This window comes from Gymnoscopelus braueri (assembly GCF_963280865.1).
Source record: "Gymnoscopelus braueri genome assembly, chromosome: 10".
NCBI classification, from domain to species: domain Eukaryota; kingdom Metazoa; phylum Chordata; class Actinopteri; order Myctophiformes; family Myctophidae; genus Gymnoscopelus; species Gymnoscopelus braueri.
This window is the reverse complement of record NC_137611.1, coordinates 12,801,699-12,819,310: the sequence shown is the minus strand read 5'-3', so window position 1 is coordinate 12,819,310 and position 17,612 is coordinate 12,801,699. Positions and strand designations below refer to the sequence as shown.

Sequence of the window (17,612 nt, the reverse complement as noted above, 5' to 3'; positions counted from 1 at the left end):
TTGGGCATGTCATGATAAAATGTTCCAAAATATACATATATATATAAAAAAGAATATATAGGGGAAATAGCAAATCTACAAACTCGCAACGCCTCACCATGCCACACATTGTGAGCTTACAGATTGGCAATTCTTTTGCTATTTGTCATATGACAAAGTATACTGTATAGGGCTTTTAAGTGGTTAACTGTGCATGTACAAGCCATGCGATTTTGAGTGCTGCATAGATGTCACATTAAGCACTGTTTCATGTGAAAGGGTGATAGGTATGGATTCGATAGGCCCCTATTGATGATTTGTTTTGCTGCAAGGCCCTGCCATGGCATTGATCATACCAGTGGTCATTTGAAACAGGCCCTGCTGTCCTGAAATTGTCTCACTCTCGCAGTATCTTGATTGCAGTAATCTCTAGCTTACTGGCTACTACCTTTGTACCGTATCTGCTATGTCTTAGTGATTATATCAGTTGTCACGTCTCTGATTGTGGCCTGTGTACTTTGTCCCCCGATGCAGAGAGAAGAAACAGAAAATCCAAGATATTCGGAAAAACGTGAAGGATGCCATAGTGGTGAGTGTCATTTGTGCCATTCTACCCTTTTGATCAAAACGTGCCCCATCTCTCTGTGTTGTAGTGCAGTTTGTCTGTTGAACATGGCAATCCCATTTCACTGATTAGACAGGCTTATGATTTGATGTATCCTGTATTTATCCTGCTTAATTCTTGTGTGTGTGTCTGTGTTTTCCCCTCTCCCCCAACTTCTGCTTTGTAGACTATAGTGTCTGCGATGAGCACTTTAATACCCCCAGTCCCGCTAGCCAACCCAGAGGACCAGTTCAGAATCGAATACATCAAAAGCATAGCGCCAGTCTCCGACTTTGAATATTCACAGGTAAGACGTTGACGAACTTGACTGTTTTTTTTTGTCGTTATGAACTGCTCGTGTAGAAGGACTGTGTGGTGTGTGTGTCAGCTAGCTTGCTTACTTGTGTGTGTGTGTGTGTGCGTGTGTGTGTGTGTGTGCGCGCGCGCGCGCGTGTGTGTGTGGAGTCAGAATGTGCGTGAGACTGAGTCTTACAGTAACAACAAGAGGGATCGTGTCGGGTAGGATCACCTTGTGTCCCATGACTAACAATGGAGATTTTTAGCACAGTGCTCTCAGGGAGGGGTATCAGTCCTAATTATCTATAACGGATGAAATTCCACCAGGCTGCTTTATCTTAGGCTTTTTGGGCCCTTTCAACGATACAAAGCTAGAGGCATTGTTTTGTGCGGATCTGTGAGGGTAGATTGGAAAATGGCAACTTGCAGGTGATGTCAACACAGTTAGCCCATTCTAGCACACCGCAAAATCCTCAGTGTTCATTTAAATCTTTGATAGCAAAGAGCATGCAAATGGAACCAAATGGACCTGTTAAGGGTCCATCTGGTTCCATTTGTACGCTCTCAGAGATACAGCCCCGGCCGTAAGGGTCCATTTGGTTTCTAACTATCAACAACTTAGCTGGTTTGAGACGTTAACTTTAACACAATGTGTCTGATTGTGCACCTGGTTATTTTGGATTTGAATGCAAGTGGAAAGACATGGGATTCCTGTCGGCTGTGATGAGCTCTCTGATAAGCGCCAGGTCACATGTTGGAAATGCAGATAATGCTTTACATAATTTTTGAAAGTCTTCCTTGTTTGGAGTGAACTGTCGCAGTGCCCAGTGGAGCGGGACCGGGCAAACAGACATGGAAATGTACTGTGGGAGCTTTCATATTTTGTTACTTTATCGAAATTCAACACAAAAGGGATTTCACATTTGTCTCCAGATGTGAAGAGTAGAAATTGCACATGCGTGTAATAATGTATGCATTGAAACGTAACGATTTTGCTTGACGATATAAATTAGATCTGCATTTCTTTGCTGTTACATGCAAGCGGAGATGGTGACATGTCCCCATTGCCGTTGACATTTAATAATTAAGCTTCTAAATAACTTCTGTTGGTACTATAGCAGGCTATATAGCAATATAGATAAAAGGTTTGGATATATCAGTAACATTGTTATGTTTCCCCAAATACGTTTGTTTTGTTTTGTTTGTTTTACGTAACCCATTAAAACCGGGAAAGCATCTGTGTCATTTTAGATTTTAGCGTTGGCTATTCAAATATAGAAGATCATACAAGCTTGTACATCTGCTATTTTTGATTTATTTTAGAAAAATCTTGGTTTGAGAAAGTTTGAGAACTACTGATGCAGAACGCATTTGTAGAATCGGCCTAATGGTTTGCACGTAGGGTACAACGATGTAACATCCCAACAAGGGCACAATAGGAATGCATTTCATACTTGTTGATTTGATATATAAAGTGGTAATTCTGGTGGCAGTGGTTAGAGAAGTACCCTTTAGGTGTCCTCCCAGGGGGAATCCATACAATTACATATATACCGTACTATGTCGCAGTATTGTTAGTTTCCGCCTTACATCTTGATGTGACATTTTCCCGGTCCTCCATCCCTCCCAGCAAGTTAAATTTAACAACATAATAGGGAATTAGGCATTAAAGCTGCAATCCTGGAACTTATTGCAAATGAATAAAAAGTCATTTTAAAGGAGTAGTTCACCCAAAAAAAGGGACTTATTTTCTATTAATTACACACCCCATGAAGCCTTATTTCATTCATTATTTTTTGGGGGTTTTTTCGCATTCCTGAGCCAATAATTTGGTGACCGGGTCATCATCGGTCAATAGGAGACTCAGTAGGAGACTCATTGTCTCTTTGACTCTTTGAGTCTCCTACCGACTCCGCCTGCCATCAAATTATTGGCTTAGGAATGCGAAAAAAAAAAAAAAAATCTCAATGAATTCAAGGCTCCATGGGGTATGTAATTGATAGAAAATAAGTCATTTTCAGCGGGGTGAACTACTCCTTTAACTTGACCAATCTATATGGTAGCGTATGTTGCTACAATACAATGAACAACATCTGCAGAGGGTGGAAGAAGGTGGTCTTCCTACTCTTCCAGGCATTTACACCCTGGTGTCGAGTCTGGTTGACGAGTCGTACGTCTAAAGCATTGGTTCCCAAAGTGGGGTCCGGGTACCCCCAGGGGTCCTTGGGTCGGGTACCAGGGGGTCCCCAGCAAAAGTAGTTAATATAGTCACAATCATTTTAACCACTTTAACTATTATTTTATACTTTGGCTATTCAAAAATAGCAGATATACAAGCTTGTTGCGTGGCACCGAGTGCCACACTATGAGCTTGTAGATCTGCTATTTTTTTTAATTTGTGCAAATCTTTGAATATATATATTTTTAAAGCGAACATTTGTAACTCAAATCTTTGCTTCTGGGGGGGGGTCCCTGGAACAAAATATTTTGAGATGGGGGGTCCGTGGCCAAATACATATAATTTTGGGGGTCCTTGACATGAAGAAGTTTGAGAACCACTGGTCTAAAGAGCTCATAAGTGCAAATATCTTGGTCGTAGCGGGTGGTGTCTCTCTTGGCTGAGTTGTCTATCACACGGCAGACATGGGTTTGAATTTAGGCTAGGAATTAAGTTGGCAATTGCAGGCTGTAAAACTGGTGACAGTGTTTTTACTTTCTTTTCCCCCGGTGCTCAGTGCCGAGTGTTATAACCCATTAACGCATTCAACCCGCAAACGCATCTCTGTCATGTTAGATTTATTTGGCTATTTTAGAAAATTTGTGCAAATCTTGGAATATATATTTATTTTGTTCCAGGGACCCGCCCAGAAGCAAAGATTTTGAGTAAGGGCACGGTCACACCGCACTTTTATTTTACCTCTGGGGCGGAATCTGCCAATGCTTTCTCAATGCAAATGCTTGGATTAATGGTCTTGCGCATTTTTCTTGCGAATCCACGCATTTGCATTGACAAAGCATTGGCAGATTCCACCCCATAGGTCAAATAAAAGTGCGGTGTGACCGTGCCCTTACAAATGATCGCTTTAAAAATATGTATATTCAAAGATTTGCACAAATGGTCAGGATTTTTCAAAAATAGCAGAACTACAAGCTTGTATATCTGCTATTTTTGAATAGCCAAAGAAATCTAAAATGACAGAGATGCGTTCCGGGATTGAATGGGTTAAAACCGGGAAAGCATCTTATCTGTGTCATTTTTTGATTTTAGCTAAATATATATTAGCGACATTATGTTTTTCAGAAAACTAGGAGCTAGAACAGTGGTTTAGAACAGTAATTCTCAAAAATGGCAGATTTATACAAGCTCACAGGGCGTCACTTTGTGCCGCGCTGCTATTTTTGAACATTTATTTTTTAAATCTCGAAAGTGTGTTTTTGACACAAATCGTCTCTAATGGGGGGTCCCTGGCACAAAGCCTTTTCAGATGGGTTATCCGCGGCCATTTATAAATATCGCTTTGGAGGTCCTTGGCACACAAATCTTTGAATATATATATATTTTTAAGCGAACATTTTTCACTCAAATCTTTGCTTCTGGGGGTCCCTGGAACTAAATATTTTGATATTATAGCAACACAAGTTTTTTTCAAAAAACTGTTAGGATTTAGAAGACATTTGTAGAATCCCCCAGAAGCAAGGATTTGAGTTACAAGATTTGAGTTGTTCGCTTTAAAAAGAAATGATATATACATTCAAAGATTTGCACAAATTTTCCACGATCTTTAAAAAGAAATAGCAGATCTACACGCTTGTAGCTTGTATATCTGCTATTTTTGAATAGCCATAGAAATAAAAAAAAATGACACGGATGCGTTCCCGGTCTTAAAGGGTTAATGGGGGGTATCAGGACGGCGCTGGCAGGCTGTGTTACTGTAACGTCGAGGCGTCGCGTTGTGCTGAGGGTCTGTATGCTGTGCGGGGAGGGGAGGGGAGGGGAGGGCCGCCCGGTCCAGCAGTGAGTTCTCAGGCCCGGGCCAGGCCAGGCCGGGCCGAGCGGGGGGGGGGGGGGGAACAACATGGCTCTGTTTGGCGTGTCTGCGCTTGTCATCGCTTCTCAGGCTTCACTTATGTCATCAGTGTCACCACTACATTGTCACTCCAGTGCCACTGGGCTGTGATATCCAATACGGCCTGCATGCGCGGGAACGCAGCCAATACGGGTGACCTGTGGCATTCACCTGTTGGCAACCGTTTTGAAAAAGGAACGTTGGACGTTCGTGTGTGTGGGTCTGCTCACAGTAGAGTCATCAGTGTTGGTTTTAACTCGGGAGACAACTACAAATGGAGGGTCCGCCCTGCTAAATTGGTGTTAGGAACCAAACGGACGCCCTTATGGGGCTGTAGCTTACACACTGTACAAAATGGAACCAAAAATGGAACCTTACGGGTTCCATTTGTACACTCTCTGAGTTAAATTCACACTTAGATTTGACTGTGTGTGCCCTCGACTCAGAAGTGGCCCAATGATGATAACACCGTCACTCAAAATCATTAGCCAAAAAAAAAGTGAGCGAACAGCTGTTGAGATTAGAGCTTTTCTAACGTCCTGCCACATTCTCTCAAAACGGTTTCTTTCTTCTACCTAACCCCACCGCATCAGGTGGGGGGGGATAACAATAATAACCCTATGGAAAACAATGAGCCAACAGAAATGGCCATCTATGCAAAATGGAAACAAATGTCGCTGCGATGGCTACGCGATGGCTATGCTAGCCGCTACACATCCCCCGTCAACTGAAGTGGAGCAAATTCAAATGAGCTTCTGACTGCTATTTAAAAGCAGTGTTACAGCGTAGTGTCCATCTGATATGCTAAGAGCCAATATGGAAGGTCACAGCCACTATGGAGTGGACTCCTAGACCTCTTAAATGCTCTCATACGCTCGCATTTATTTTTTTATTTGTGTAAAATAATTTATATTATACGGCTAGTAGGTCATTGTAGTGTAGTGTTGCTTTGGAAGATGAGAACTGTCTTCGCCTCCATCAAGCCCCACCTTTTTGATTCATAGATCCTATTTGATGTTACAGTATAAGACAAAAGTGCGTTTGATCCCGAAGTTGCATTGCCGACCAGTACGTTGAGTTCAGTCTCACACGACCAGAGCTAAACTGTGTGTCTGTGACCCTGGAGCTGCATTATGCGAATGGTGGGCCTTACAATAAACAAGGGGTATTACAATAGCAACTGACGAGGAAAAACACGCACATCTACTCATAAAAGCCGAGAACTTTTATCATCCACACACCAGGAAGAGCATTTGATATGAAAGAAATTATCTGTTGTAAAACCAACAGTCTTATTTATATGCTGAAATGCCCCTGTGGACTGGCATTGGAAAAAGTTCCAGACCCCCTCAAAACAGAACGCAGAAGCAATATCAGAAATCATGATCAAAAGAGTCCTGTTGTTTCCAAAGATGGTGGAATACAATTTTACACAGCAGTTTGCATCTACTCCAAATTTGTTGTTTCAATACCATTGCGCTTTGATGAAGGCGCAGCTGCTTCCAAAAGGTGATGGTTCCCGACACTCTGATTTAATTAATGTGACGCCCAAAAACACACCCATGACTAATTCAGAGCCTTAATACCACCCATTAGCGCCGTGCGCTGGCGTTAGCGCTTAGATTAGCTGTGTACTAGCAAAATTGGCATGGACAATGTCCACGACGCAGTTTGCACCTTGTGTTCCATACTGTAGATCGTCTAAATAGGGCCCAACATCGCCTCCCTCCGTTACCTGGGCATTGAACATGTTCAACTCACACGAAGAGGGGATGGTATTAATGCTCTTCTCCTCAAAACGAGAGCTGTTCTGGTCTGGATCTACACACTCTTAACACTTATGTCACCAAAGGGCCTCAATGAGGAAATGGACATTCGCTCCGTTTTTGTGATTCTGACACGGTGGTGTGGTGGTGTACACTACATTCTAGGTCCCTTGTGATTCTCTGGTCTCTGTGTCTCGGCCCTGTTCTCGTTTTAAAATACCGCACCTTTAGTAGATTAGAGTCGCCTCTACGGTTATTCACACTTGATGATGGCATTAGCCTCGATGGTGGTGTGATCTGTGAATGTAGCTACGTACTAGTTGTAGTTGTTTTTATCCTATCTTCGTGCCTCCCTGTTTATAGGAGCAGATAAGATTTAATTGATAAGTTGGGTTCACATCACCTGTTCATGGGCACTATTTTCTAATTGTTTAGGGTCTATAAGACCTTGACTGGGTGATTGTTTGTGTATTTTAATACATACAGATGTACATGATGTGTATCAACCTGATTTTTTTCACAGTACTTGTTGGATTATATTTCAGTGTATGGATGAGACTTTTGGATGCTTTTGCCTGATTGGTGACATGTTTTATTCTTGTCGTATTACCTACCAACAGGTGCAATGCATTCTTTGTGAATCTCCACATCATGTGACTGTTTGTGTTAACCCATTCAATCCGGGAAGGCATCTGTGTCATTTTATTATTTTTTAGCTATAATCAATATTTTATACTTTGGGCTATTCAAAAATAGCAGATTTACAAGCTCATAGCGTGACACAGAGTGCCGCGCTATGAGCTTGTAGATTTGCTATTCTTTGAAAATGTTTGAGCACCACTGATATTATAGCAACATATACGTTTTTCATAAACCAAGTTTGAATTTAGAAGACATTTGTAGATGCGTTCCCGTGTTGAATGGGTTAAAGAGGGTGTCTCTGGTTGTTATGATGAGGAGCAGAGCTTAAAACGTTACACAGGCACTTAATAAAAACTATTCGTCAACTGGAGTCCAACAGTGTGCGAGCTGTGTTTTTTTCCTTTTGTATTACAATAACAAGCTATTATGTTTCAAAACAAGCCAGCAGCCCCCCCCCACCCCACTCTCCCACTACGTTGTACCTCTGTCATGTAAAGTGAAGAGGTAGGTAGTACATGCATGTATCTAGAACAGGGTTTTCGTGCCAAGGACCCCCAAATTGATATGTATTCGTGCGCCTGACCCCCCATCTGAAAATGTTTTGTGCCAGGGACCCCCAGAAGAGAAGATTTGTATTAAAACTATAAAAATGTTCCCAAACATTTTCTATATTTTTCTAAAAGAATCAATAGCAGATATACAAGCTCACAACACGGCGAGCATACAAACACAGTAAATGGATAAAGTGGTTAAAATCATTGTGATGCTGTATCAACTACCTTTGCTGGGGACCCCCTGGAACCTCCCCAAGGACCCCTGGGGGTCCCCAGACCATCACTTTGAGAACCAATGCGCTAGCGTCCCTATTCTGGGGGGCGAACATTCACCACAAAAAAAAACAGATCCACAAGCTCACAACGGCTGTGAGCTTATAGATCGGCTTCGTCCGGCAAAGATATTTGTTGTAGAGGTGGAAAAAAGAGTGGGCCTATTATAGACCCCAGGGGGACTCCGGTGGTCAACAAAGTATACAGGGTTTTTAAGCGGTTAAAAAGGCCAATGTAGTGTAGGTTGCGGTTAGGAGTCGTCTCAGTAGCTATCAAGGCTACAGTTGCTGCGATATCTACGTGTATATCCAGTTCTCAAAACTAAGTCCAACAGGGATTCAGGAAAGGGGAGTGTTGTAATCATCAGCATTCACCCAGCAGATGACTTGACTCAACTGGCTTCTTTTCAGGGACTCTTTAACACGTACGCAGATGGGTGGGCTGTCCTACCTTTGGCTGGGTGGAAGTGACGTGCCCGCTTGTAGCCAGTCTCTTTACATTATGCAGCTTGCTAGCTATAAACTATTCCGCTCACCATGGCTTGCCAACCCGGACGGCGCAACTCGTTGACGTGCGAGGCCAAAAGCTGGGCTGAGTGTCAGGCTAGGCACTCACTTTACGCTACTAACCAGCTCAGGTACACCTCACAAGCCTCAAGGCTTTGCTGTCGGTGTGCCAGCCTTGTTGTCATGTGATGAGAAAACTCACAGCGATGGGGGCGGTGTGATTTGTGAAGTTTTCTGGTGCAAAAGACGTACACTTTTTCCAGACGGCCTATTTACGCACTCAGCTGCGGCTTTGATTGATTGAATGTTTTATAAGATAATGCAAAACAGCACGAGTACAGTCAAACACTTGGTCTAAAAGCATAACATCAAAAAGGTCCTTGCGGTCTTGTTTCCATTGGGGTCCTATGTATGTAACTATGTATATGTACGCCCGGCCACCACTTATATCCTACTATAAATGCGTGAAATCTCTCTGCGTGAGTGAGTGCCTGTGTGTCTGTAGTGTAGTTCACGTATCTCGAGAACAGTTCGACCGACCGACTTCATATGGAGTTCCCTGATTTCATCAATATCACATCATAGTACTGGCGTCATAGACTGACCTGGACTCCATATTTGGCCATGCCTGACACGGAACCCCATATATGGGCACAAAAGGGACACCGACAGACAGATTGTCCATATCGAGTCGGAGTCCAGGGAGTGGGGCCTTGAAGTCTCAGTAGGAGGAGCATAGAGTCGGGCCAGATTGGAACAACATCCTTTTGTGTGCGACGAAGTCTAAAATAACGCTGAAGTGTTTAATCGATTTGTTTATGTATAAAACATTCACTTAACCCCTAACGGCTCCCCACCGAGCGCTCATCTGGGCAAGCAATCTGCTGTGTGAATGCATAAAAGTTATTCCCCCCTCGGAATGATGATACATTACATCAATTAGTTTGTTTTTCTCAGGTCCCCCCCCCCCCCCCCACACTACACTACAGCCATGATGGTTGAATCGTCCAGAGCATGTCTTGTTCGCGTTAACGTGTGTTTTTTCCCCTTGTAATTATTGTAAAGGCTTTAATTGATTGATTGTCGTAATTGATTGAGTTGAAGCCCTTTGAGGTCAACGGGTGGCAGGCAGGAAAGACGGCTCTGTTTTGGGAGTTCTGTTATGAAAGATGAAATTCATGAACAGTTGTGGTCTTTCTTCTCTCTCTCTCTCTCTCTCTCTCTCTCTCTCTCTCTCTCTCTCTTTGCTTTTTCGCTTGCACTCTTTTTAGCTAAATTTGTCCGTAATGTCTCTAACTGCAGTAAAACATGAAAGTCAGCTCTCTGTGTACTGGGTGTCTGTTATGGAACACAGATCTATTTCAGTCTAATAAAAGTAGCGATGATGATGATGACCATCATGGGTTTGTAAGGAGCTGGATGGAAAAAAAGGAGCATAGCTTTAACCACTTTTAACACCGACATCCCTTTTTGTCTATAGGGTCTTTTCATTTTGAAAAACTCTGAACATTTTTGGAAAATAGGGCTGAGGTGGTTATCATTTTACTGTAAAAAGAAGACACTATGCTACGGCACATCTTAAAAATCGTACCCACAGGAAATCTAGCAAAGGCACCCCCCATATTAGAGTGGAGGGATTTACAACCCATTCACTCAAACTTTGTTTTGCTCTGTACTGAGTCATAGCTTGTTGTTTCATTTAGACCCGCTGTAACCTATACGTCTTTATACCTTTCAATCCGGGACGGCATCCGTGTCACATTTTAGATGTTGCTATACAGTGTATGACAAAATTCTGTATAACAGTATATAGCAAAAAGTTTTTCAGAAAACTATTAGGATTTTAGAAGGCGTCTTTTTAATCGGCCTCAGGCCTAAATGGGTCAATTTCTCTCCCCCGTCAGACTGACCCGTATAAACCTGAGGCAAATATTACCCCGTACTATGCACCCCAACTCCTGTCACACCATCAAAACTTAAGGAGACGGGATGACGTGGCACGTTTTGGACGTTTCCTGGCGTAGCGGCTGCAAGAGACTGATGAGGCGCACACGCAGTGTTGCCAGTTCTGCTTATTATAATTTCCCCGCAAGATTTTATTTGAAAATAGCCGATCTACAAGCTCACAACGCGTCGCATCGCGACGCGTTGTGAGCTTGTAGATCTGCTATTTTCAAATAGCTGATGTATATGTTAAAGTGCTCATGTGGCCCCATAGTCGCTTCTTTTGGGCTGGTTTTACCTAGACCTGGTTGCTTGTTTCTCTCACAGAATCTGGCAACACTGCGCGCACGGCAAAGACGTGAAACATGGCGATTTGAGGAGGAACGCAGCAGGAAAGCTGTACCCGAGCGTCCCTATTTTTTTTACTCGTTGCATTGCGAGCTATGACCACTACTGAGCTTGTAGATTGGCTATTTTCGGCGAAGACATTTAGTGTAGCCCAGTCAACTAAGTATTATAGGGCCCATGGGATTATGGTCGACTAAGTATAATAGGGCCCATGGGAATAGGGTCAACTAAGTATAGGGTTTGAGTGGTGAAAGAGCTTGTATTGAAGCTGAACCCCCGGTCTGTCTATGTGTTATCGGTTCCTCTGTAGGGCACTGCAGCACACACTACATTTATTCAAAAAGCCAGTGTCACACGCCTCTGTGGAAAAGAGCCCTGAGGACCTGCTTTTTTTTTTACCCCCCCCCCTCCCCTTCCACTGTTCTCTCTCTCTCTCTCTCTCTCTCTCTCTCTCTCGCTCTCTCTCTCGCTCTCGCTCTCTCTCCATCAAGCCTAACATTTGTTTGCATTTTTCAGACCCCACCTTGTTGTTTGTTTGTCTGCCGGAGTGGCGTTATAGTTGGAGTTGGACTCGAACTAGCAGAAAGTAATTAGCCGCCAGTGAAATGAAATGAAAGCGATGAAATGCTGGGGAGAAGAAGCCCTATTGATGTTTGTTGAGGTGGGGGGGGGGGGGGCGCAAGAGAGGTGGAGGGAGGCAAATAGGAACAGGCAAACAGCTATGCACCCCCCACACCCTCCCCCCCACAATGTCTTTTGCTAATCACAAGTGAAGGTTTTTGGTGTTCTGCTAATGTAGCAGGAAGTGAAGTAATGGTACAGCAGGTTACTTCCTGCCTGCCAGATTGGTGCCTCTTTGGTGCGTTTGAACTAACCACTTAACCACCCTGGAATCCCTATTTTGGGCATAAGGGAAAATCTTTAAATAAATGTCCAAATTGTCCAGAATTTTATAATAGAGTTTGTGGAGCGTCTATATTGGCAATTTCTTTTTTTTGCGCGGGCATACGTGGTCAAGCCCTATTTTATTCTACATCATATACAGTGGTTGTCGCGCAGATAGAATAGCCGATCTACAATCTTGTAGATTGTTAGACAATTTCTGAAGTTGTTTGCCTATAACAGATGCCCCAAATATGGACGTCAGGTTGAAAAAGCGGTTAAAGCAAGAGAGACACCCTTTGCTTGTTGTGGTTTCCCCACACGGAACTGATCGGATCCGCCGACTCTCGGTTCGGGTGAACCCTCCTCCTACCGTGGGATCGGCAGGAGACGCAGACCTCCCTCCCTGGGCATGTGATTATTATTTAACACACCCCTTCCTCTTCTCGTCTTCCAAGCTCTTTGCTGTGTGGTCACGTTCCACCATCTCTCTCATAAGCCTTCTCACCTCGTCAGAGTGCAGGAGCGAAGTGCGGAGTGCAGATGGGTCATGTGGTGCTTCTAGGCCAAAGGAGGAGCACCACCCCCCCACCCACCCCCCTCCCACCAAACCCTCCTCCTCCTCCCCATTTAAAGACGTGCATGGGGCTAGGAGGCGAGGAAGAGATATAAGAGCAATCATTTTGGTTCGGGGGGGGGGGGGGGGGCCATGCAGAGAGTCCTGGGAAATGTCTTAAAGTCATTGATAAGATGAGCTCGCCTACATAATGTAGACCATTGTTCCTGGAGCAGGAAGTCAGCTGAAGAACTGAGAGACTATCTATGGTAAACGCTCTGCGTTTCTATAGCGCCTTTTATCCACAGCGCTTCACAGTGTGCGTTACATTCACGCCCATTCACACACCGACACGCCCATTCACACACCGACGGGCGGAGTTAACCATGCGAGGGCACCAACCTGCACCAACCTGGTGGTAGTTATGCCTGATTTATGCTCCGTCGTACGACAGTGTCCCGCGCCAAACATAGCCGATATACAAGCCTTGTGGATCGGCTATGATCTTGTAGATTGGCTATGATCTTGTAGATCGGCTATGTTCTTGTAGATCGGCTATGTTCTTGTAGATCGGCTATGTTCTTGTAGATCGGCTATGTTCTTGTAGATCGGCTATGTTCTTGTAGATCGGCTATGTTCTTGTAGATCGGCTATGTTCTTGTAGATCGGCTATGTTCATGTAGATCGGCTATGTTCTTGTAGATCAGCTATGTTCTTGTAGATCGGCTATGAGTTGTAGATCGGCTATGAGTTGTAGATCAGCTATGTTCTTGTAGATCGGCTATGTTCTTGTAGATCAGCTATGTTCTTGTAGATCGGCTATGTTCTTGTAGATCGGCTATGTTCTTGTAGATCGGCTATGTTCTTGTAGATCGGCTATGTTCTTGTAGATCGGCTATGTTCTTGTAGATCAGCTATGTTCTTGTAGATCAGCTATGTTCTTGTAGATCAGCTATGTTCTTGCTATGTTCTTGTAGATCGGCTATGTTCTTGTAGATCGGCTATGTTCTTGTAGATCGGCTATGTTCTTGTAGATCGGCTATGTTCTTGTAGATCGGCTATGTTCTTGTAGATCAGCTATGTTCTTGTAGATCGGCTATGAGTTGTAGATCGGCTATGTTCTTGTAGATCAGCTATGTTCTTGTAGATCAGCTATGTTCTTGTAGATCGGCTATGTTCTTGTAGATCGGCTATGTTCTTGTAGATCGGCTATGTTCTTGTAGATCAGCTATGTTCTTGTAGATCAGCTATGTTCTTGTAGATCGGCTATGTTCTTGTAGATCGGCTATGAGTTGTAGATCGGCTATGAGTTGTAGATCGGCTATGTTCTTGTAGATTGGCTATGTTCTTGTAGATTGGCTATGTTCTTGTAGATCGGCTATGTTCTTGTAGATCGGCTATGTTCTTGTAGATCGGCTATGAGTTGTATATCGGCTATGAGTTGTAGATCAGCTATGTTCTTGTAGATTGGCTATGGGTTGTAGAACAAGGTTTTTCAAAAATGTTAAAAAATAGCAGATGTTCAAGCTCGCAGCGCAGCACGAAGTGACGCGCTGTGAGCTTGTAGATTTGCAATTTTTTAATAGCCAACGCTAAGATCTAAAATGATGCAGATGCTTCCCCCATTTCAATGGGTTTAATTATCTAACCTATCTGTTTTAAAATATATATATATTATTTAGATTGCTTTTACATTTTGATGACCGTGATTCTGTTTGGCATAACATACCTTTTTATATTATCATTATATTCTCTAGACTCTAATTATAGCTAATTAGTTAATTATAGCACACTGTGTGTGTGTGTGTGTGTGTGCGCGTGTGTGCGTGCCTGGAGGGGGCACTTTCTTGGAGTTTATGTTTGAAAGTATAGAATGCATAATATCAAGAAGAATGACAGACACACTTGTCAGGTTCCGGCTCTGTATTGAACTGAATGGTGAATACAACAAGCCCCACACATCACATCCGGGCTATATGCTCTCAGTGATACAAGCTGATATGCTAAACCCCATAACATCTTCCCCTTCCAAAGTAAGTCCCCCCTCACTTCAGATATACCTAGGGCATAACATGCAACCCAAAGTGAACCCCAAACATCACATTGCAATTCAAGTAATCAATGTCTGTCTTTCTTTCTTTCTTTCTTATTTTTTCACCAAACGTGCATGCTATGCTAATAGCCCAGCCGGTGCGTGTTGTAGAGCTTGTAGGAGAGGCCCTTGGTGAGGACCTAACAGGGCTTGCTTTTGCCACGGTTGGCTCTGCCACGGTTGGGATAGTCTATGCAGTCCCCGCAGCACCACTGTGTGCGGGCTCCCACTCATTCTCCCCACAGGCCTGAGCCATTCTCAGGTCGACCCTGTTGCGTCGATAGATAGAACCATCAACGTCCACCAGGCATGATCTAGGCGCAACTTTTCAGAGACCGGTCCCAGCTCTCCACAACCGAGTATTGTCACCCGGCAGGAGATCCGTGCAAACCGGTCATAGAAAGACTTGGCAAGCTTTCCCAATCTGTGCTCCAGTCGCCTGTGAAGCTCACTGCAACCGGGGGGGGGGGGATGTTAGCCGCCATGCTAGCTAGTTAGCACGCTATCTTCGTATGGACTAGTGCAGGACCAGCGTTGCCGACAACTAACTTAACTCGCGTCTACTGGTTATAAACGTGAGCCGTACAGTACGGGGTGGCAAACACAAGCTCTCATTTGAGGTAGTGAAAAGGGGACAGCATCCTCTTTTATCGGGCGACACCAGTGAACGCCTAGGATTTATATGCACTTCACGATTCCTGAGGAAAATCGAACATGCACTGCCCAGACCTCTAACCAAGGAAAACCGAGTCAGCAAATACAGTGAGGTGTTCACCGCACCTGTGGAATCCGTGCCCGTGGAAGTACATTCCGACCTTGATCCCGACATTACGGCAGTTCAGTGTGTGCTCCCCGCAATATTCCCACCGCCATGAAAGCAGCTGTTAAAGCCCAGCTGGACAAGTATGAGGCTGAAGGCCATTTCACCCCTGTCACAGAGCCAACTGACTGGATCAGTCATTTGGTAATAGGGATACAAGCTGATAACCAATTGCATCGATATGCTAAACCCCGTAACAGTTTTAGACAGTGACGGGCCCTGTGTCTGTCTTGCTGACATGTTTTATAATCTATTTATTCATGTTCACAATGGTTCAAACTTGTAGACCGTTTTAGTTTCAGGTTTGTGTGTTGCACCTGCAAAGTTATACTGCAATATTGTGTACGTGGGTACGCTCTGAAAATCCATAGGCCTACAGTATGTATGTGCGTGTGCAGTGACATGTCTAAATGCTGTGTGATCACTCGCAATCAGATAAACACTATGAACAATATACTGTATATACAGTGTGTACACACACACACACACACACACACACACACACACACACACACACACACAGTGGAAGTACTGACACAAAGAGAGGAACAGACAAATTGGAACTGGAACGCTATAAAAATTAAGCTGATGAATGGGTACTCTCCTGATTGGCTAAAATGTTGTCACCTACCTGAAAATGTATTTTCTGTTTTTTAAAGAGTTGGAGAGACTCAATAGCAATGATTACTATCAGAATATAGTGCTTTGACCTTTAAACAATCACTTACCCTAGCTTTTAAGTCTGCGTGTGGTTTGGTGCGTAGCTTTTTTCGCTAACCGTGTCGTTTCTCTCTCCGCAAACAGGAGTTCTTCGACCACGCGAAGAAGCTGTGGGACGATGAAGGAGTCAAGGCGTGCTTTGAGAGGTCCAACGAGTACCAGCTCATCGACTGCGCACAATAGTGAGTCCAACCTGCTCCACACACACACTAGACGCCCCTTTTCCACTAGAGCCGCTTCCATTCTAGATTCTTGGAAACTTGGTGGTCTCTAGCGAACCGGCCTGAGTTTCCAGCAGTTTTAAAGAGATAGTTCACCCCCAAAATGACAGTTTTTCTATCGAACACAAAGAGTCTCCTTTGTGTCTCCATACGGAACCGCTGCCGGTCATCAAATTATTGTCTTAGGAATGCAACGGAGAAAAGATTTTTTTTGGGTGAACTATCCCTTTAAGCAGAACCATTGTAATCAAGGATACGTCATGACTCTGCATCTTACAACCTGTAGAATATTGACACGGCCACTTTGGTTCCCCGAAAAACGAAGTCTTTTTTGGTTCCAGTTCTGAACCAACTTATAGGGTTCTGAACCAATAAAATTTCTGTGGAAACACTCTGAACTGGTTCAAAATTAGGCGGGGGAAAAAAAGAACGGAACCGGTTCAACCCCAGTGGAAAAGGGGACCTCTCTGTGGTTTAATTTTGAACCAACACAGGTCAAGCAAACGATGTCTCATGATCATCATGACCCGGGAATCATGCAACCAGGTCTTTTCTCTTCTTTCCCTTCTTCTTTTTTCTTTTAACAATGTCCTGGAAGCGAGAGTGGCAAATGAGTTTATTTTTGTGGTATAATCCTTTAACCCATTAATACCTGGAACGCATCTGTGTCACTTTAGATTTCTTTGGCTATTCAAAAATAGCAGATCTACAAGCTCATAGCGCGGCACCGAGTGCCGCGCTACGAGCTTGCAGATCTGCTATTTTTGAAAAATCGCGAAAAAATATTTTTTATATTTTTTTTAAAAAACTGTCAGGATTTAGATTTTTTTTAAAGAATCGCCTCAGGTCTTAATGGGTTAAAGTATTGGCAGCAGCACTACGGCTCAAATTGACCTTTTTTTTGTGCTTTTGTCTGAGGCCTTGCATGCGAGCGCTCTTTGCAGTGTGTGTGTACTGATGTCATGTAATGTGTGAATATGGCAGAGATATGTTTACACTGGGTGTGGCGTGGCAAGCGACTGTAGTGTTTGTCCTGGGGAAATTGGACGCACACGGTAGTAGCTGGCCCGCTCCAACGGTCTGACATTTTCACCATGGCAATATGCAAAGCTCCCAGTGTGGCCTTATTGAAATGCCCCGCTAACTGTTGAACGTCTTGTATTCTGACTTTTGTAAACGTTCTTTTTTTTTTTTGTCGTAAAGGTCTATGAAGCTAATACTGCACAGCGAATTGGAGTGGTTTTTTGTGAGGCTTATATCCCTTTCCTGTAGTAAAAGGGTGAAGCCCTGATTTTTAGACTTCGTCATATGATGGTGTCCCTTTTGCTGGTTAAAAATAGC

The 17,612-nt window shown here is 43.7% G+C and overlaps 1 protein-coding gene across 2 annotated transcripts in view; it reads left to right on the top strand.

The window, feature by feature from the left end:
* Window positions 1-17,612, top strand: part of LOC308094319 (guanine nucleotide-binding protein G(olf) subunit alpha) — a 73,696-nt gene that overhangs the window by 9,667 nt on the left and 46,417 nt on the right. For both annotated transcript variants that reach the window (XM_080440892.1, XM_080440893.1), the window contains 3 exons: window positions 514-568; window positions 771-890; window positions 16,135-16,232. In XM_080440892.1, the coding sequence (XP_080297018.1) occupies window positions 514-568; window positions 771-890; window positions 16,135-16,232 (273 nt within the window). The remainder of the gene's footprint in view (window positions 1-513; window positions 569-770; window positions 891-16,134; window positions 16,233-17,612) is intronic.